Source organism: Vicugna pacos, chromosome 19, assembly GCF_048564905.1.
Source record: "Vicugna pacos chromosome 19, VicPac4, whole genome shotgun sequence".
Lineage (NCBI taxonomy): Eukaryota > Metazoa > Chordata > Mammalia > Artiodactyla > Camelidae > Vicugna > Vicugna pacos.
Window position 1 is genome coordinate 16,238,133 of NC_133005.1, and position 21,876 is coordinate 16,260,008.

At 39.6% G+C, this 21,876-nt stretch overlaps 1 protein-coding gene across 2 annotated transcripts in view; it reads right to left on the reverse strand.

Moving 5' to 3' along the window:
• Positions 1-455: 455 nt before the first annotated feature.
• SNAP25 (synaptosome associated protein 25) overlaps positions 456-21,876 on the reverse strand; it is a 78,517-nt gene continuing 57,096 nt past the window's right edge. Inside the window, exons 4-8 of one of the 2 annotated variants that reach the window (XM_015241856.2) lie at positions 20,097-20,145; positions 13,006-13,123; positions 9,295-9,420; positions 6,747-6,891; positions 456-1,733 (exon numbers count right to left, since the gene is read on the reverse strand). In XM_015241856.2, the coding sequence (XP_015097342.1) occupies positions 1,665-1,733; positions 6,747-6,891; positions 9,295-9,420; positions 13,006-13,123; positions 20,097-20,145 (507 nt within the window). In that variant the 3' untranslated portion in view covers positions 456-1,664. Of the gene's footprint in view, positions 1,734-6,746; positions 6,892-9,294; positions 9,421-13,005; positions 13,124-13,287; positions 13,406-20,096; positions 20,146-21,876 lie in introns of both variants that reach the window. The other variant, XM_006207387.4, reaches the window with a different exon arrangement.

Here is a 21,876-nt window from a genome sequence, read left to right on the forward strand (position 1 = left end):
TGGGTGAATTTTCTGATAGGTCAATAAAACTGTTAAATAAAGTGGGGGCAGCAGTGGTGGTGGCTGTGGTGGGCTCAGTTTTGCAGAGTATATTGGACAGAGGAAGGAAGGTAAGGGTTGATTGACACTGGATATCCCTAAATCTATGTAGGGCCAAGTTTGTGTACCACTGATTTTTTTTCCATGAATTTTTTTCCATACCTGGAAAACTTTATTCCCACCCTACCCCCAGCCAACACTGAATCTACACACAAGCATTTCCGAAACAGATGACAAAAATCAAGCCAAATTTCAGTTGCCATTGGATCCTGTCTAGAAGGGACACCTTTGCTTTTCTCACACAGTATCCTCAGCACACAGAACTGGTTTCTTAGGAGCAATGTGTTGGTAGCCAGGTTTCTTCTCATGTGAGTGCAAAATCAGATGGGGTCTCTGAAGAAATTAAAGCAGACATCTGGGGTCTATAATTTTTAATAATTTTAAACTAGCTACAAAATGCCAATCACATCACAAACTGACAGAGGAGACAGGAGGAATTTAATATTACATGCTGTAATGATATTTATCTCACAGTTTATCTATATTTCATTCAATTTATATTATTTTTTAAAGGCTTCTTTATCAGCTACTAAACATCTCAGCAATTTGGTGTGCATAGCCCTAGATTAAGCAACAGAGAACTGTACTGATAACAAACCACAGAGGAAATGGTGATTAATAAGTCAGCCTTGTAAAATTTACATCTCCACACTGTTTCACAGAAGGTTGCTTTCTGCGAAACATAGCCTTCAAAAGCAGCAAACAAACCCTATATTACATCCATTTGACATAGTTTCAGCCAAACACATATTTTGCTGGAAATGATTAAATGGTGAGTGTGTCAAACCCATCTTTGTTTAAAATTATTTTTTTAAAAAAGGATGATTATGATTAATAAGTCTAAATATTGATAGAAAGAAAGTGATACTACTGCAGTTTTGCTGGTATAACTTAATCTTGACAGTGTCTCAATACTGAGCATGCTTTGTTGTTGTTTTGCTGTTGTATGTGTGTGTTTTCTCATCAGTATGCTACTGTCATGGAAATATTTTGTTTAAGTAGGAATCTAAAAATCTATTTAGTTCTCATGCATAAATGCATAAATCACATCACTTTTAGTGCAATGCCTGTTATGTAATTCCACATTTGTCTAATCATGAAATCATAGAGACGGATGACAGCCGCGAGGAACCAAAGACAGCAAATTTTGAGAGTTTCAGAGCCTGACACCCAAAGAAAGGACCGTGGCAGTAGCTCTGTGGAATGTCACAGTTTTACAAGAACAATACTGTGTATTGAAAGAATCAACAGCACATTGAGCATTCCTAAATTGTTGTCATTCAGCAAACGCCACTGAGGGGAGAAAAGGAAAAATGAAACCCATGACATCTTATGTAGGGAGTTAGAGCCACCAAATGACCACTATATACAGCCTTTGGAAAGAGACCCAGAAATAACAAAAGACACATAGTATTGTTGGGCTGATGGATGACACAAGACAATATTCACAATGGGGGCGGATTGATGTGTGCATGTGTGCAGACCTACTAGGTAATACCACGAGAAAAAGCATGAAGGTGCTATCTTGCCCGACAGCCTTTGAGAGAGAATGCAAGTGGGCACATTTAACCACTCCCCAGCATCTTTGTTGCACGTTGGTTGGCCTCATCAATTCTGGTTTTGTTGGAATCAGCCTGGAAAGGGGGGAAAGAAAACAAAACTCAGTTGACCCATTAGCATTCCATTCATCCTTCTGGGTCCAGTTCAAATGCCCTTTCTTGGGAGAAGACATGTTGAAATTGATCAGAATCAACCATCCCTCCTGTTGTGTTCCCAGAACCATTGCTTGTGGCTGTGCTTAGACATGATCACAGAAGCCAGATCTTAATTCTCATAACTGTTTTCCCTACTACAAAGTGTCCTTTTGAGGGCAAAGGACTTTCTCTTCTGTAATGATGTGCAATGACTTCTATGGAAGGCATTCACCTCTGTTCAAACTGAACTGTTTTTTTATAGACCAGTGTTTATTCAATGAGGACTGATTTTGCATCTACTCCTGTGCTTGGGGCCTTCCAATCTCCACCAAGTTGTGTCCTCTCTATTCAGTTTAATTGTGAATTCGTGGGAAACTAGAGTTATCAATATTCAAATAGAAATTTACCAAGTTAAAATAAAAATATTTTTAGATTATGCATAAATCTGAATTATCTGGCAATGACTCTCTACCATCTGTTTGGATAATCGAAAGTTGACTATCAAAACAAGTAAGATAGAACACTAATTTTCCTTGATTGTTTTATCTTTAGATTCATATTTTTGATCTTAGGTACCTAATTTGGATAATAGGTATTCTTTCCAATCTTACTTGACTCTTAAATATTCCCTCTGTAGCTATGAATCCCATCAGAAATAATGACACTTTGGTGCAAAGGAAAATTACAGGCTCAGAACAATACAAAATGTTCCTGAAGATTGGATTATGCTGACTATTTCTCCAGACTTAACTTTGAGAACTGCTCAAATGAGAAAAATCACCCATTGAAAAATGGGTAGCATTTCTGGAGGCAAACATTCCAGAATTTCTTGCATTAAGAATGTACTGGTGTACACCTGAAACTAACATTGTAAATCAATACACTTCAATAAGAATTTTCTAAAGAAGATAAAATATGAAAAAAAACAGATAACTTCAGTAGTTAAAAAAAATTGGAGATGATTTTCAAGTGCCACTGAATTGTAAGCTCTGTAAAGGCTGGGACTCCATCTCTTTTGTTCCTTTCTGTATTCCCAACACCTAGCATATAGCCTCACATATAGCATGTACTTCATAAATATTGAACGAATTAATTAATTCCCCCTCCTCAAAAAAAAGAATGCAATGATGGTGCAAGAGGATATTTTGAAGTAGAGCATAAAGTTACTATTTGGATATTCTCAAAGGCTCCAGGAGGAGCAGAACAGACCTACCTTCAACAAGCATCAGTGGTTCCCACTTAAATTCTTTATGAAGTATATCAGAATTCCAGCCCACACAATACTTGATACGAAAGGCGCCATGTCCTTGGTTTTCCTCCTTTTAAAGGCTGCATAATATTCCATTGTGTGTATAGCCCACATTACCCATTCATCTGTTGATGGACATTTGGGTTTTCACCTCTTGGCTATTTTTGAATAACGGTCCAATGAATATGGGTATGCAACTATCTCTTCGAGATCCTGCTTTGAATTGTGTTGGATATACATATAGAAGCAGGATTACTGGATCACATGGTGGTTATATTTTTAATTTTTTGAGGAAACTTCAGATTGTTTCCCATAAGGGCTATAACATTTTACACTCTCACCGGCAGTGAGAAAGATAACCACTATCAAGAACTTGGTGTATATCCATCTCATAGAAATGTTTATGCTTTTAGCACAGCCATAAATAATCAAAACTATATATACTGATAACATATTTGCTTATATATGGTGTCATATATATATCATATTGCCTATGTCTTCTATTTCAACATTCTGACTTCAAAGTAATAAAAATTGATATAGAAAAAAAAAGGTGTCATGTCCTTATTACATAACAGAAGTGGTTTTAGAAAAAAATCCTGAGATAATCTTTTAGATGTCTTCCCAGTATTTGAAGAATGTGTCTGCACTTATTCTATTTATATGCTTTAGGACTTTATTTAGGCAATATATCCCATTCCAGTTTTCAGATTTCTATTTAGAGAATCCTAAACTCACTGGTATACTTAAGATGTGCTACATGATTGCCCTTGTGAGAAAGCTAAGACACCCACCAAAAAGCCAGCAAGAGAGGGAGAAGGAGCTGTTTAGTCTACCCTTCTGAATACTCTGGAAATCTCAACCTCAGATCATGGCAGGTAGCTTTCATACCATAGCTCAGGCTTCCAGAAGTGGACACTCACCCCCTACCCCAACATGGGAGCCCGTTCTGATCCCAGATTTGAACTGTTCTCTTATCATCTTTCAGACGAGGAAACAGGTCATGAAACTGGTGAGCAGGAAAACCCTGCTGGAACTCAAGATCTTAGTTTTCAAACGCCATGTTTCTTTCCATCAGGGAGAATCAAAAAAATGTGAGTTTCAGCTTTACTGTATCTCAACGTGTGTGTGGCATCGACCACTGACAACTTTGAGTCTGGGTCTGAACATCACTCAGTTAATTCCTTAGCAACAGTTCCCATAAAGACCTGATATAAACTTGCCCCATTCTAATAGTTTTCTGAAAGAATCGTACCTTTTTAATCTCAGAAGGTAGTATATATACATAAAAACCCTAAATCAGAAAACAAGGGTTTTAAACCGACAAAGTAATTTCTTGACAGTTCATAGGGAACTATATTGAAAATTACATTGGTTTGTATTCCCAAAACCTCACTGCTAATTGAAGTAATGAGAAAGGATCATGAATGATGGAGTTGGGTGAAGGGTGTGGTTGAGGTCATGAGAGAATATGGGAGAAACATTATCTTTAGTCCTACAATGTGGTTTTCATCTTAGATATGCAGGAGACCTTTGCACACCATTTCCTATCATTGGACGTGAGAACTTGCATATGAAGGCAGAAGTCTGCTAATAACTGTATGACACATATAACATGCATCATTTGGGGCAATGTTGAGTTGAGGTGGGCTCTATCTAAATAGTGCCCCGATTGTGATTTTCAGGGGAAAAAATGTCTGGTTATTGGAAGGCAATTAAACCCCTTCCCCAGGTCTTAAGTAATTCAGTATTCAAAGATGGTATAAACTGTGATGTCTATTTCCTATCCACTTGCTTGACTTTTGATTAAAACTTATAGCTGTACATGTGTTTACCCTTGTAGTAAATGAGGCTCAGAATGAAAGGTTTTCCCTGAAGAAAAGAACTAGAAATGCAAACTGGCAGAATTGAAATGTCACCTGTCTTTCCAGGAAAACTTTTGCTTGCTTAAAGCCCAGACCTGTCAATAAAGGTTTGACCCCTCTCTCTTGGCAGAACTTCTCCTTCTGAGGCTCTAATTGAGTTAGAGATACATTATCTCCCTTCGTCTGTGAGTAAATTGGGTCCGTTGATAAAAAATGACTACTCTTCATTTGTTTCAAATCATTTTCCTATTGGAAGATAGTTCAGCAATTATTTCTTACATCATTTTTTTCTGGGCCATAATGGGTTAGGTCAGTTAGTGTTGGCTCCAGTGCTTTTTAAAATTGTTCTGTTCTAAAATCTATTGATCTGCACTGCCTTAAAAGCTTTAGGACACCAAAGGCTCTTAACAATAATAAATATGTCATGATTTATAAAAATAAGCAAAGCACAGGTATTTTGTCAGCCAACACTGACATTTGTACAGCTCAATACTGATTAGGCAAAATATTATGTGATCAGGTATTTTTAAATATGAAGTGCATAGAACACTACAGGGCAAAGCATTCCCTTTATGTCTACTCCTTCCTTTTCCAAGTCAGCGGAGGATGTCTGGGTACCAAGAAACTGAGCATTTAGCCTTATGATACAAGACATCTCAAAAAGCATCCTTCTTCCCTCACCAAAGTGGAATGAATTGTTGAAAAAACCCCTCAGGGTTTCAGGGTCAAAACTTCAATATCTTCCAAGAGTAAACTCACATAGCGTAAGACTAGCCGAGTAGAATTGATTATAGACGCACAGTTATCATCAAACCTATCATGTGTTCATTTCTCCCTGTTGGCATTTGGACATCTTAAGAGATTGTAAGCAATATTTAGGACTCTACTGATTGAGGAGTGGGGAGGATACAAGGACATGGAAACTATATCTGATCTGTATAGTGTAGAATATTAGATTTTGTGCTCCAAATCTGTATTTTTCTTTTTTTCCTTTAAGTATATGTCCTGCCGAAGCGAAAACACCCCAAGTTTTTCTATGAAAACTTGCCAGTGTTTCTGCTCCCTCCTCACCTCAAGCCCCCAAGCCACCCTTTCCCAGTCTACTTTCTCCACTCTTCCTTATGCCTCTTGTTGACACTAGGGGGCTCAGTCTTAGAGTGACATCTGGTGTCCTTATGTGAACTCAACTTCATCAGATTATGTTCCCTACTTTGAGAGCTGGACCTGTGCACTGTTGAACTGGAAATGGAATCTGGCTCTTTTTGAACTATCATTAAAGCTTTGGCACTTATAAAATCAAAGCTCATATTCATCTTCCGGCTAACCTAAAATAACTGTCCTTTCCCCCATTTCCTGATTCTATTCCTACATCATCTCCACTTGACAAGCTCCTAACCATCTTTCAAGACTAAATTAAAATTCAACATTTTTTTGTGTGTGGAGATTTTCCTATCACCTGACTGACCCCTGAAATCTTTCCTCTTCTAACCTGACTTCGCATTTTATGTGTGGCAAATTATATTTTCATCTGGAGGCTCACTGCTCCCATAGGTTAGGAGTTTCTTGGCAGTGGGGATGGTGTCTTTCTCATCTTAACATGTTCTTTGATGCCCAGCACAGTGTCTGAAATAGAGGTGCCTGTGGGGGTAAATTAAATTTTCCCCTCTTATTTACTCATCTCTTGCTGGACTTTTGTCTTGGAAAATGCGTGTCTGACATTTTCAGTGCTTGAATCCAAAGTCATGGCTTGTGGGTCATCTTATGCCCATTATGCTTCCTCAGTGGTTATTTCAGAGGAAGCAAGGAGCACTGGGAACTTGCTGACTGCCACATGCTCACCTTCTCCATGATCCTGTCGATCTGGCGGTTCTGTGTATCAATCTCATTGCCCATATCCAGGGCCATGTGACGGAGGTTTCCAATGATGCCGCTCACCTGCTCCAGGTTTTCATCCATTTCATTTTCTCGGGCATCATTTGTTACCCTGAGAATCAGAAAGACATTTTCAGAATATAGGAAAAACTCAAAACTGAGGACCCAAAGTGTAGGAAAAATCTGTAGACCTCTAGGTATCAATCCTATCCTTTTAAAATCTTCATTCAATATTTGAACACATTTTAGCTTTTGTACATTAGAAAGTAATTTTTTAAATTGCATTATCGAATCCTTAAATTTCTATTTTTAAAGCAGGCATATTAAATAGATTAAGTTAACTACTTCTCTCACTTACACCAAAACTTCATTTCCTCCCTTCATAGGTTTATCCCCATTTTCATTTTTCAAGGACAAAATCATTTTAGGTGGGAGGATTCCAGGTCAGAGAATGGAAGATGGAACTTGTTAGAAACTGTATTTTCCTTTCTGCAATGTCAATCCAAATCTCCAAGAGTCAAAGTCAGAATGAAAGAAAAAGCTATTGTACTGAGTCAGAGAATTTCTCCACTCATCTCTTTTCCCGTCTGGGATCAACATCAATGGGAAGAGTAATGAGAATGACAGTCTAATGCTTAATCTTGTTGGCCCCCCCAAACCCCGAAGGGAACTACTTGCTCAAGATGATTTTCATTTGCTCAGATTTTGATGCTATGGGGCTTTCCAAAGGTGACATTGTGAATGGGTAATTTCAAGGGAGAGAACTGTAATTCTTGTTTCAATTTGAGTGGGGAGGAAGGAGTTGGTTCTCGAAGTGCCTTACCCAAAGTGCCTTCTCACTTTTTTTTTTTTTTAGTATCTCAGCTTGAAAATTAGGAAGGCATTAACTCTTTGTTGTAAATGGTAGGTACTTATTCCAGAATGTTCTGGCTAATTAACATTTTCCTACTATGGATGGTGATGGGCTAAAATATGTTCAGAGGGGTTAAAACCCATCTCCCATGGTAAATCCTAATGCAGACTGGCCCACTAAGGATTTTAGAGCAGTCTAGGGTGGATAAAATGAAAGGGGAACTTCCTTGCTTTCTTACGTAGAAAAGAAGCTTATTTAAATGATCACCAGCAGCTGAGACAGACGTCTGGTTCCAGGGTTCTCAGCCCTCTGTGCATATTAGAATCACCTGAGGAGCTTTAAAAGCTACTGATACCTGGACTCACTTCTAGGACTTCTGATTCAATTGGCGTGGATTAAGCCCAGGCACTAATAACGTTTAAAAAATTGCTCAGGTTATTCTAATGTGAATTGAGAACTCATGGTCTAGTTTCCCTGGGAGCAGATAGAAATATGAGTAGGATTCTCTCCTGTGAAGTTCTAGGCAGATATCTAGACCTTTATACATAAACGCAGTGACTCGTTGGAATCAGGATTATTGGTTGGCAGTATCAGCTACAATGGCCTGGTATAGATGGCTGTACAAACAGCTACCCCAGTCACTGGTGAGTCCTAGTCTAGTAACCTGTCAGAAGGGATAGTAATTTTCTTTTCTTTTTAACAACACGAATATTTGTGATTATTCTGTTTTCTGGTCTCTTGAGAGCTGAGTTCTGAATTGTAGATCTGTGTGATTTGAGATTTTTTAGTAGATATTTAAGGTGGCTTTTGCTTCCAGATTTCAAAGGAAATGATTAATAAGAAGCCAGGAATATTCATTATTCTCTTTTTGTACCTCCAGATCTGTTCTCTGGCCTTCTTTGCTCTCTGCTCAGAGAGGCTAACCTCTCTATGGCTGTATCACTCAGGTTCTCTGACGTCCAGCAGGCTTTGGCTAATGGCCAGCCAGAGATTGAAGGGCAAGAGGCTGAATGGTTGGGGCATTTATCTCCCTTTCTTGTTTCCTGCTGGGTTTGACAGAGGCTGCATCTCGACCTACAGCCCCTGCCCACAGCCATAACTGCCGTCTGGTTCTGGTGCTAGCTCTCTCCTGTTTCTTCAAGACTCCTCCTGCTACGGCTAGTTCATAAGTGTTTCACCACTCCTTGTAATTGACCCTGCCCACTCCTCAGTAAACAATCTCTTTAATAAGTTCTGTCCAATGAAACTCATGGAATGAGACACCTGTTTACTGCCACACTGATGCTGGATGGGGTCACGTGACTTGCCTGGTCTAATGAAATTGGAGCAAAGGCTTGATCAGAGCCTGTCCCCTAGGTTGCTGCCACCACCATGCAAGAAACCTGGGCCCTCTTGCTAGAGGGGCCACATAGAGGAGAATGGACGCTCCCCTGTGGGCAGCCCCAGCCACCCACCAGATAAGCAAGTAAGGCCTTTTTGGATCCTCCCTCACCCAGTTGCATGTGATGGAGGAGCCCAGGAGAGGCTCTCGGAAGAACTGCTCTGCCAACATACAAATTCAGAAGTAATAAAATGGTGTTTGTTTTAAGAACCACTCAGGTTGGGGTGGTTTGTCCCTCAAAAGTAGGTAACTGCTTATAGTGCTGGCTGCACGAGGCTCACCTGCGGATGAAGCCACCACTGATGGCCATCTGCTCCCGTTCGTCCACCACACGAGCCGGCTGGCTGGCCACAACTCCATCCTGATTATTGCCCCAAGCTTTTTTGTAAGCATCGCTTGATTTAAGCCTATGCAAAAAAGAGGGTGAGTGACAAGCAAAGAGGGTGGAGCATCAAGCTCTTCAACAACAATGGTTACCTCTTCAAGCTAAGAACTGAACCAAGCAAATGAGTTTTAATTTGAGGCATTAGAGAATACCGATATATCATAATCTGGACCCAAACAGTTGGCCACCACCATGCCTCAGCTACTCAGGATTTCCTTCCCAATCAAGTCAGTTGCAACTGTCAAGATGGCAACCTTTGCACATGGGTTGTTCTTGTTTTGGTTTGTTTTTATAGTTTAGTTGGATTTAAGACAAGGATTAAGGTAGCTGGAGGACATTCAGTTCTATTTCAATGACATGGTTATATTTTGAGACACAAAAACACACAGAAAAACATACTGGCAGACAGACACAAAACAAGACAGCCAAGAAGAGTCTACATCACACCACAGCAACACACTGTCACCAAGAAAAACATAGTTTTTACACACAATCATGCAAAGAATCCCTGTTGAATTTTTCCCCCCTATCGCATGTGTGGAATCAAACATTCCAACTCGGTGTGAAGAACAGAAAGGACTGGTGGCTGGCCAAGGGTGATGGTCTTTGAGTTGCCTCTAGAGTGATTTGAATTAGATAATATATCGGTACTTCCAAACAGTCCCCATACATCCAGAGTTGATGTACAAACCTTTGTCCACAGAGACAAAAAGTAAAAGAGGCGTAGTGAAATGAATGCAGGAAAATAGAAGAGAGAACAAGCCATCTAGCACCAAAAAGGGAAATCCCTCTACATCTTCTTCATGCACCAGCTACAGGCATGAGTAGAAAGTGAAGCATTCTCATTTAAGCCAGACTATTCCAGAAGTTGACCATTCTCGAGAAGGGCACTAGCAGGACAGTAATAGCCTTCATGAGGATTTGAAACGCAGTTTCAATGGCTTCTTTGTTGGGCTGAAGGACAGGATGGGAGTGGATACAAACTCCTACTTCAAACTATCCTGGCATGTGGTGGGGGAGAGGGGTCTGGAACTGGTGTGGTCTCCATGGGCTGTGTTTCACTGAGCTGCCTTGGAGAGAGACTTAAAATCCAGGCATACCTGTTGTGCCCAATAGAAACATGTGCAGCATATTTTGGTGGGTGTGTTATAATTTAGCAATCAAAGATGTTTTGAGGTTCTTTGCATAGTAGAAACCACATGATTTTTAGTCCAAGAACAGAATTTCCTCTGGCCCCATTTTCTATTATAAGACACCAGAATTTAATCTCCCCCCACCACCCGTTGCTGGAGGACCATAGCCATCTACTAAAACTGGCTCTTATTCTAATATTTGCAGATTGGGTACCTAGGAGACAAATTTGAAAATTGTACAAATGGAATTTCAGCAACCCCCACCATCTAGTGCATAATGCCCAAGAGCCAGGGCCCCACTTAGTGGGACAAAATCCAAAAACTAATTTAATAGAGCTTAGAGTTTGGCTTTCTTTTTTTTTTTTTTTATTTAAATCCCCATCCCTTCCCTCCTCACATTGAAAGAAGTTATGTGGACTTTGTGATGCTTTCTGCTATGTAAAATGTCTGGTATACCATCTTTGGCAGGGTCAAGGGGATGGGAAAATTTGCGTTTCTGAACGAAGGCGAATCACTGCACCCACAATGCTGCACATAGACTCACATCACTGCCGGACATCTACCATAGTCCTTCGAAACATGCCGAGACAGGGCAAAGCCCTCAGAGAGTCCAGGGCACCACCAGCCACTGCGTTGTGACACATGGTTTTTAAAGCATTATTTACACACAATAGGGAACACTTCAGTCAAGCTTTGAAGCTCAGTTAGGGTCTCTTGTGCAATACGGAATGAGTGCAACTAGTAAGTGAAATTCATAGGGGCTGTATTTCATCTGAACGTTGAATTCCATCCCAGGGAGGGAGGGGGCCTGCCTCCACCCTTTCTCCACACAGTTGATGGATGGGGAAATGTATCTGTTGGAATTCATCACAGAACAGGTAGAAATCTCACCTGGGGGCAAGCGGCCACTGAAAAGGATGTACAGTTAAATCTTGACTAACTGGAATGAATGCTTAGCAATGTCATTTTGGTGAACCATATGACTTTCCTAATTAACAGTGGTCCATGGAGGAAAATTTTGGTGCCAGGGTGATTACTGAATATCTGTTAGATTCCTGAACCACTTTCCTGCCTTAGAGTCTTAGGTTAGTGAACAGGACTGAGTTGCTCCTTGATTATGGTTTCTCTTGGTGTGTCTGATGGCCTTTCTTCTGAAGAGCAGCTCTTATTGTTTGGTCCTCCTGGATGTGGAAGTTGCTGGATGGAAACTGAGTGAGAGAATGTAAATAGCCTCGATTGACCTTTAAGAGAAACCATTTTAAATCCCTGATGGGATTTTTTCCCACCTTTTATTCATTGATCAATTTTGATAAAAGTGGAAGGGAGCAAAAGCATAAATAAACTTGAGGGTTCTAGTTAGCTAGATTCCAGTTAATCAGGCTTTACTGTAGATCATTCTTTGATGGGGGAAAAAAAGAGCTTTAAATTTATTTGTAAATTGAGCCCCTCCCCCTCCTAAGCAGGAAGTGGGATATTTTAAATCAGCCTCAAAGTTTAAAGGATGTGAATGGTCATATAATCAGCTAGAAATGACATCAATTGCTATTCTAAAAGCTAGGATCAGGAGAGCTTTTAGGGAAAAGGCTTCTGTTCAAAGGGAAGTGGGAGGGAAGAGGGAGATCGGGTAACGGGTTTAATTTTCAAATGCATGTTGGACAATCCGCTCATGCATTTTTTTTTTCACTGCTAGTCAAATGACCCTCCCTTCCAGAACCCTTGTTTTCAGGTTCCTTCTGTTGCAAACCTTTGTAACCACATGTCACATTTCTGCTACATTCCAAAAAAGCGCTGCAGAACCTTGAAAACAGTTTGAATGTTTTGTGATATCGTGCATGCAAAATCTACACATTTCAACATTTCGGCCAGTGTACGGGGAGATCTTCCTAGAGGAAGAGTTAGAGAGGGATGGGTCCAATTTGGCTAAGGCTTGAGCTGGGTGCAGCTGCGGCATCTCTGGTCTAACCGCTGACCAGATTTGACAACTGATGGGCAGTCGAAAGGGTGAAACACTGTAGAACTAATTTAAGGAATGCATGTTTGGGCCAAATCACTTTTGCTTCTGAAAAAAATCAAACCTTGATATACGTGTTTCTCATCTTCCAAACTTACCCCCAGTCTTTTCTAAATCTGCAATTTTTGACTTTTGAGGTTTAGGGAAAATAACATTCTCTGGTTGCCTCTTTCTTGGAGGCTCATCTCTATCTCGGGGTACACTTTCTGGAAAATGTTGAAACGTTCATCAATAAAAGTTGCTGACAGTGAAGCTTTCACTGTAGTATGCCTGATTTTTAATGCATCAACAGTAACTCCTGCTAATATCATCTATGCTATGAGATGAATGCATTGGAGACGGTATCGATCTGTTCTGCATGCTACATACTCATCCTGCCTTCGCGCCCGGCAGGAATGAGCTTGTCAAGGCTTGGAGACGGGCCTTGGGAAACCAAAGCTTCAGGCAGGCAGGCAGCACCTACTTGTTACAGGGACACACACAAAGCCCGCAGAATTTTCCTAGATCCGTCAAATTCTTTTCTGCTTCTTTCATGTCCTTATTGATTTGGTCCATCCCTTCCTCAATGCGTTCCAGTTGTTCTGATTAAACACAAGTATTTTATCCCCACAGAATGAAGCAGATGGAAAAGGACAAAGAAAAAAAAGACAAAACTTCAGACATTCACTTTGACATTAAAAAAAAAAGAAAGAAAGAAAGAAAGAAAACTGGACGCCACAGATTAGAGCTGGTACCCAGTACCTACTTGTTACAAGGACATATGAAAAGGCCACAGCATTTCCCTAAATCTTTTAAATTTTTCTCGGCCTCCTTCATGTCTTGGTTGATATGGTTCATGCCTTCTTCGACACGATCGAGTTGTTCTGGTTAGGACAAAGGGATGACAGTGTGGAATGAATTTTTTTGGGGTTTCCAACAGAACATGAGAAATGACTATGTGAAACGGAATTGGAAGGAGAAGAGAGCTATTACAATGCATTGTCCGAGAGGATGCATTGCTGGAGACGGCTGTCACTGCCCTATGCAGGCAGGGGTGGAAGGAAATGAACAAAAACGATGCTCAAGTAGTTCATAGTTCAGACATGATGGGATGGGGTAGGTAGGCCTGTTTGATTCTGACTGTCCAGGAAAACAGCATGGCATACTGACTTACTCAGATACCAGTGAAACCCAAGAGAAAGAAAACAGGGTGTTAGTTTATGTTTAAGGCATTCAGAGTTAATGCTACTAGAAAAGTGTCTGCTCCAACTGTAAAATGTCTCTATTTTTAGGTTTTTGAGCATCCTCAACCAGCTAAGGGAAGAAATAGAATCCACCTTCTTCTTTGGGGAAAATACCAACTACAGTGATAATTACTAGTGGGCACCAGATCTTTTTCCCTCTCACAGTGGCTGTCTAGCCAAAGGCAGGTGATGGGCAGATCTTGGTTTTGAATACTTAATTCACAGAAGCCATTAAGAAAAGCCACATCAGCACAGCAATGGAACATTTACATTCCTTTCATCCTATGACTTACTTGCAATGAAAGCTGAGGAAGGCATTTCACTTCTCTGCCCCTGATTTCCCATTCTCCACAATGGGGGGAGGGTACTAGACCCCAACCCCAGGCAGACAGCAGAGAAATTGAATGCCTGGGTCTCTGGAGAGGGGCGATGGATCGAACAGTCCTGAGTCATGGCTGCCAGGGAAGCTGACCTTAGTGTATCCGAGACATAGATCGATAACCATAAAAATGAATCGTACTTTTAGGTTGCCAGGGTTGCATACTTCAACTTGATTAATTTTTCAAAAGTTGTGTCATCAAGTTGAGTAAACTACAAGTCCCATGAAGGGATTTTTAAAACTGCTTTTAAGACCATTAAAGCAGCGAGGGAGTGTCTTGGCTGTCTAATTACAAAACCTAATCACATTTCTATTCCTCTTTTCATCTATATTTTTCACACATGCATGCCTATACCTCTGGAAAGAAAGGCATCAATAGAATGAGAGTCGTAAATACATTTCCAGTCTGAGGGCATAAATAACCACTTAAAAACAATTTCACATTAAATCGTACAGTGGAAATTGTCATTCTGAAAAACTAAGATACGTTCACTAGTGACCCAAAGTAAAGGGACTGTCCATTTGGAAAATAAGAGCCTACTGTGTTGTATTCTGTTCTCTTTTGTGGGGCTGAGGACTAGAATTCAGTTTCCTAGGGATCTGCTACCTCTGCTCTGCTTTTCAAATGACTGGGGAAAACAAAGTGTTTATCCAGCACTGGAGAGCAGGAAGAAATAACAGAGTAGTGCTGGCAACCTTTTGCTGAATACATACAGGCATAGTCATATCTTGAAGAAAATTCTCAAAGGGGCTAAAAAAAAAATGGATGGCAATTCTTTACATGCCAAAGAATTTTGTACTTTTTGGAAGACATCTTTCCAGTTGCCTTTAAGGAATATAACAAATTGGTCTGTAGAGCAAATTAACTATCAAAAGAGAGGACTGGTTGGGGGAAAAGGAGCTCAACACTCTTAAAAGAGGAACCAGGTTAAGTACAGACAGAAAAAAGGATACCAAATCTCAACTGAGGAATTGCTGATGGCTTCCTGGAGAGCTGGGCGGAGATGGGATCGAAGGAAGTACCTGGTCTCAGAGGGGAAACACGCTGGACTCAACTAATGACAGCTGAAATATTCATGGGTTATGGCATGGGGACACACATTCAGGTATTTGCCCTTCCTGAGGAATTTCTCTTGAGTTAATATTTTCAGCCAAAATATTAACTCTCTGACATTTCAGGAGCCCCACCTACTGTGTCTGTAGGGATTACAAAATAACACTTGGAAAAAAAAAAAAACTGAATGGGCCCCACGAGTGTGGAATTTCTTAACCAGAGAATTCAAGCTAAAAGATAGAAAGAAACAGGTAGGACCAAATCCATACTTTTGAGAGCTGTGTTCTGCCGTGGGTCACCAGCCTGTTCAGCAAAGAGCATAGCAAAGGAGGAGTTTTGGAGCTCTTTCAGAAAAGTTGGTTCAGAAGACTATTTATAGCTACTGATATTGGTCAAATATCTCTTTATATACAATTATAAGTCAAATCTTTAATTTAAAAAGTATAGTGGAACCATTTTGTCACAGATATTCTGAAAATAATTTTTAGAGTGTTATGTTTATGGGTATGTTTGAGATATTGGGACTTCACAGAACTGTAATGATTTCTGTGAAGATATTTCTCAGGAAATGCTTGAAAGCAACTAACATCCTCTTTCCATCCTGGGGTAGACAGCAGCATCTCGGAGGATGATGCAATGCCTTGTCCAGGGTTGACTGTTCCTTACCTCCCTAAACTTGCTTTCTGGCTGTTTTCTGTTTATTTTTGGAGACTGGGAGGGGAATAACATTTTGGATTGGGGAGATACTTCAGCACTTCACACTATACATTGGGGCAAGAGATTGTTCTTTCTTTTACCATGGTATTTGGATGACTGGTTATTTGTGATAGATTCACCAGTGGCCGGATGCTCAGGTATCTAAGTTTAGGCATCTTTTCTACTAATCTTACTTAAATAAGGTAACATGGGGCCTTTAGAACCCTCAGTCTGGTAAACAAACAAACAAACAAATAAAAAAGAGTTGAAGAATTGCAAAACATCAATGCTATTGACCCAGTGTGCAAGACTTCATGAGTATATCCAATTACGAGATGCTGCCTACGTGATTTTTATTTTCCTTAACATTGATGAACATGAAATTCATTTAAAGAAATACAAATAGCCATGTGACTAGTGGCCTCCATATTGGACAATACAGCTTCAGTCATCCGTGCAAGAGGGATGTTTTCACAAATGCTACCTTGTAGTGGCATGGACTTCTAAGGAAGTTGGAAGGCTCTCAGGATGATGGTTTACTTTGCCTTTATTCTGTCAGGCAGAGGTCAAAGATTTCACTGCTTAGAGTAGAGTTGTGCCCATAGGATTTCCCCATGAACCACATTTTCAGCAGTGAAACGAACATATAACCCAGCAAAGACCAACAAGGGGAACAAGAGATACGGAAGTGAAAGGTTAAATCATCCCACATTAGGGCTAAGGTGTTTCATGGGGATTTCTCTTGGAGACAAGAAAAGTCCCAGGACGCAGTACATTTCCAGGGCCATCTGTCACGCTCAGTGCTCCTTGGTGACTCCTGATACCTGAGTATAAAACAATCCCATAAGGAATTTCCGAGGGCAACCATTTAGCTGAACCACCTGGAATGGCTCTTTAGAAGGATGGCTGTTTCTTGAGACTCCTGTGCAGCAGCAAGGTAGAAGCAGTCAACACTTTTGGTGTTCAGGCAAAGACAAAATTAGTAGAGCACAACCGGAGAGAAATTTTAAAGCAGTTACTGATCTAAACAACTGAACACAGCATACACAGCATCAAAACGCATTTACGATGGTGGTGAAGATAGTTGCTGAATCATGCTCATCAGTCATTTTAAAAGGTCCTAATCTTTTCTTACGGTATAAATAGAATGTGTACCACCTAAGACCAGGCAGAAGCCACCCACTTTTGAGGGTTTTACAGTTGCATTTTCTTGTCAGTATCAATGATTCACCCTGCATCTGGAAAAACCCAGGTTATCCTAAGATATATGCTTAACTGAGGAATTTAGCAGCTACTGTGGTGTGGCCACAACTGAAATGTTTTAGTTGAGACTATTAACTACCTTGTGGGGGAAATCTACTATTTTGCTTCGCTTCCCAGAGAATAATGTATAGATGATCCTGGGAAGCATTGTGTTTAAGAATGATGCATTTTTGTATTTGTTTGGAGATTTTGGCAAGTCTTGTCGCTAGATTTTCTTCATCAAAGTACGATGAAATTTGCTGCTCAAGTAAATATCTTATTCACTTCCTCTCTTTTTGATTTCAGATTTGTATATGTTATTCCTGTTCATGTCTTTATGTCAGTGCTTCATAGTTGGGAAGGGGGGAGAAACGGCATTATCCTGAGCCTTTCCCAAACCTTTCCTCCCATTGCAATGCTCCTTTTCTACCCCCTTCACATGCAAATTATTAACTAAAAGAGTTATTAAGGCAGAACTCATTATTATCTGAGTGTGTATGTATCAATTTAGCTCTGAAACTGAGGTACCAGTCTTCTATATGGGCACCTACTGCCTAATTAAACACATTAAAAAAAAAGCAGTGATTTACTTCAAAGTCTGGGACATTTTTATACAGATCAAGTCAGCAAGTCTTACAATTTTAGCAAATTCATGTGAGGAGTTCTGAAGACCACCACAAGCTCCTGTAATTCCTTCAAAACACAACTCCACTAGACTCCATTGCTTTTGTATACATTTTGACAGTTTGTATTTTAAAATATGGGCATAAAGTGTTGGGATTGATGCTCAATCGTTTTTTTAAAAAAACTTTTCTCTTGATTTTTTTTTTAAATTTGGTTGGTGTATATGTATCGAAAAAGTTCAATACAAATAAATGATGTAGAAACAAAAGTCTTATATCACAGCCATGAGTGAGTGCCCCTCAGGTCTCCCTTTAAGAGGGACCCTGTGGTTAGGTGACACCTCCAGCTGCTGCACCCATGGGATTCACCACAGCATTTACATGGAGGCCATGCCCTCCCTGGGATGCTTCTAGCCCATGGCTGAGCACAACTTACTGAGTTGAGGCGTTACTGCCTATCATGTGGCTGCTCCATTGGGTTATCTTTGCTTCTGGGATGCTCATCAGCTTGGATGAGACTTTCTCAGAGCAATCCTGCAGTTTGGGACTTTCCTCCCCTGTCTCCCTTTACAAGTGTTGAACCTGCATCACAGTCTGAAGGCTCTCCCTGCCTACTCCTGCTCCCTCTTCCCTTGACCCATCACAGACACTTCCCTAATAAATCTCACACACTTTAAAAATTTTTTTAATTAATTTAATCTTTTTTGGAGGAGGAGGTAATTAGGTTTATTTCTTTATTCGTTTATTTTAATGGAGGTACCAGGGTTGAACCCAGCACCATCTCACACACTTTTAATTGATGCTTCGCGTTTGCTTCCCAGAGGACCCCAAACAATGCCCCTTCCTCCAGTCCTTGCCTGACTCCTCAAAAGCCAGTTAATAAAGATTTATCTCATATATTGTAATGGTTGCAGAAGACTTTATGCAGAATTTCATTTATGGTCATACCATAATCCATTTGGCTGGTCTCCCCACTGACAGACATTTAGGTTGTTTCCAGTTTTACAAACTCTTACAGGTAAAGTATGTATATTTTGCTTCATTCTAGGAGTGGAATGTCTTGGTCAAAGATAGGTGCACTTCAAAATTTGGAGATGTTATCAAATTACTCATCAAACATTTGTATCAATCAACAGGGCCCATCTGCAGATTGAGAGTTTCTGTCTTCCCAGCATATTCACAGCATTGAGTATTATCAATTAAAACAAGCTGTGTCAATCTGCTAAAGACTGTTGTTTGGTGAAGCATGGTTTCTTATGTCTATTTGTAAGCTGGTAATTTATATATTACATCCATTTTCTCTTGTAGGTTGTTGTCCTTTCCTTTGATAATATAGCAATATAGTCTTTCTGTATTTTAGAGACATGCCTCACATCTGTTATCTGTAAGGCAATTCCCCTCCCCTCCTGCCCCCTAGCTTTTGAGGTTTATTCTTAGAGTTTGTCTATGGTTTCCCATGATAAAAATAAATTTTATATTTTTATCTTTGACATTAAAAAGTTTCTCATGATTGCTAAGGATTTTCTAAAGCCGTCAGTAAATATAAATAAAGAGAAAAAATTTTCTGCCAAATCTGTTACGATAAGAATTCAGATTGGAATCAGGTAACTAACTTGTGGCTGGAATTAAATAAAGCATCACAGTATGGCTAGATGTCTAGGTCAAAGAAAAAAATTTGGTATTTGACTTCTAGAGTCTACTGCAGACTATGGAGATGCTATAGTAAAATGCTGGCCCTCTGATTTTCATTGCTTCTAGCATTTCCATAATTAAAAGAAAGAGTTCAAATATTTTAAATGGTTCAACTTTCCATTTTCCAATGATCTCCCTCAACTTATGTCTTGTTAAATACAGCTTCCAGCTCTTTAAGGAATTCCCATAACAACTTGGAAATCAAAGCTGCGGGGTGCTGAATTAGGATGGTCAAAAGAAATGGGCAACACAATATACTCTTCTCTCATTCTTTCTGGGAATTATTAGAAGAAAACCAAATTTATGGGAAAGATTGGGGATCAGGGGGGAATTCGCAAACTGCCCAAAATACTATCATTAAAAAAATCCAAGCAACTGACTTCTGCCTTCAAATTCTGTTACCCCCAACATATACCAACGAGAGTAGTACCACTTATTTAGTCGTGAAGACCTCAGCATTTCCCTACATCTATCAATCTTTTCAATAGAAAAAAGGAGAAAAAAAGCAAGATGAAAACTCTAGAGTTATCACACTCATATATGTGTGTAACACATGTCAATGACCACCTGTGTATGCACAAATCATTTTTTAAATGCAATTTATTCAGATGAGGAATTGTTCTTACTGAAGAAATCTGAACTTACCTCCTTGTTCATCCAACATAACCAAAGTCCTGATACCAGCATCTTTACTCTACATTCCAATAATGGTAGCAAAGTGGAAAAGAGTTAGGGAAAAGAGAGAAAGAGAAATCAGTAATGGGACAATTAGCCCTAGAAATGGAAAATGAAGAAGGACCAAAGGAAAAAGAGGGAGAAAATATGGCAAAGATTATTTAGGGGCTGGGGAGGGACTCAGAGGAGTGGGTCACCTGTGGAACTGCTCCGTCAGTGATTCTCAGGATAGAAGTGGGGGTGTAGCTCAGTCTCCAAGGGGTAGGGCTGGGGCTGGGGCTTTCATGAAATTGGAATACTCATACTTAATATTATACTAGGATTTCATATCTAGAAAATAAAAATGCCTAGTTTTTGTAACACCAACCACAGAAAGCAAATCTTTTAAAATCTTCTAGGCTAAATCTTCTCTGGCAAGATATATCAGAAAATTCCCATTAATGAATTGGGGAGAGATGCTCCACTGGAAAGATGTGTAGGAATCTTGAGGGGGGTGTGAAATTTTTAGTTTTACCAAAAAAGATTACTGTTTCACAAAGGTCATTGAGAAATACAGCTCAAAAGGAAATTCAACCTCCTATTTTTTCTCTGTGGAGAGAAGTTCTGCCAGATTTAGAAAGGGCTTGACAGATGAGAAATAAGGGCTTTTTCTAATGAAATCTAAAATTTTGCACAATAATATAGTATGAGAAAATAATTCATGCACCAGATTTACTGCAGCTTTTGTGTGCCAGAGAAGTCTATAAAAGGCACCCCGTATCTCACTCCTTATGACCTAAATAAACCAAACATCCCTGAACTATTTGGTGGAGGCGGGTGGGAGTTGGTGGGTGGGAGAAAAGGAGGAGCTATCTGCATTGCAGACACTTAGAGGTCGTCATTTCCAGGAATTCTAACTAGTTAAGTAAAGACCTTCCATAGTACAGGATGATTGTTAATGAGTATTAAATGGCATTGCTTACAGTTTGGATTAATTGGTTTTTCAAGGAAAGCTCATGGTGGTCCCTAGAATAAATTCTAAAATAAGACATCTCTCTGGCCCCATTTATTTTCCACTGACTTATGTTAAAGAATGAGAGAGACGTTAGTGGAGGTCAATAAAACTTTTTTTTTTGAACAGTATTTTAACAATTTAGTTCCAATAGTGCTTTTAAAACATAAAATAAAACACTGAAAATGATTTCTGTGAGCTTTTATAAAATTCACCACTTCATTCCGACAGAAAAGCCTATTTTACTTTTTTCTTTATGAAATAAAAGATTCTTTAAATTCTAAAAGAGCTTTACAATTTTCAAAAGTTTCACACACACAATTTCATATAATCCCACAAAAACCTCCTTTTCCTCTCTACACTTTACAGTGCCCCTTCCCCCTCCACTCTCTCAACTGGTAACAACTAGTTTGTTCTCTATAAGATTGCTCTTTTGGTTTTAGTAACAAGTTTGTTGTGTTTTTTAGACTCCACATATAAGTGATATCATATAGTATTTGTCTTTCTCTGTCTGACTTATTTCACTTCTCATAATGCCCTCCAAGTCCATCCATGTGGCTGCAAATGGCAAAATTTTCATTCTTTTTCATGGCTGAGTAGTATTCCATTGTGTATGGGAAACAGGTGAGTGATTTTAATTTCATCAGTCCTGCTCTCATCTGTTTACACTTTCTGCTATACCCGTTTATTTTATATGAAGCCCTGCAAGTATAATTTCCGATTCATTCAATTTGGTGCTCAATGTTTCAGCACTGGAAT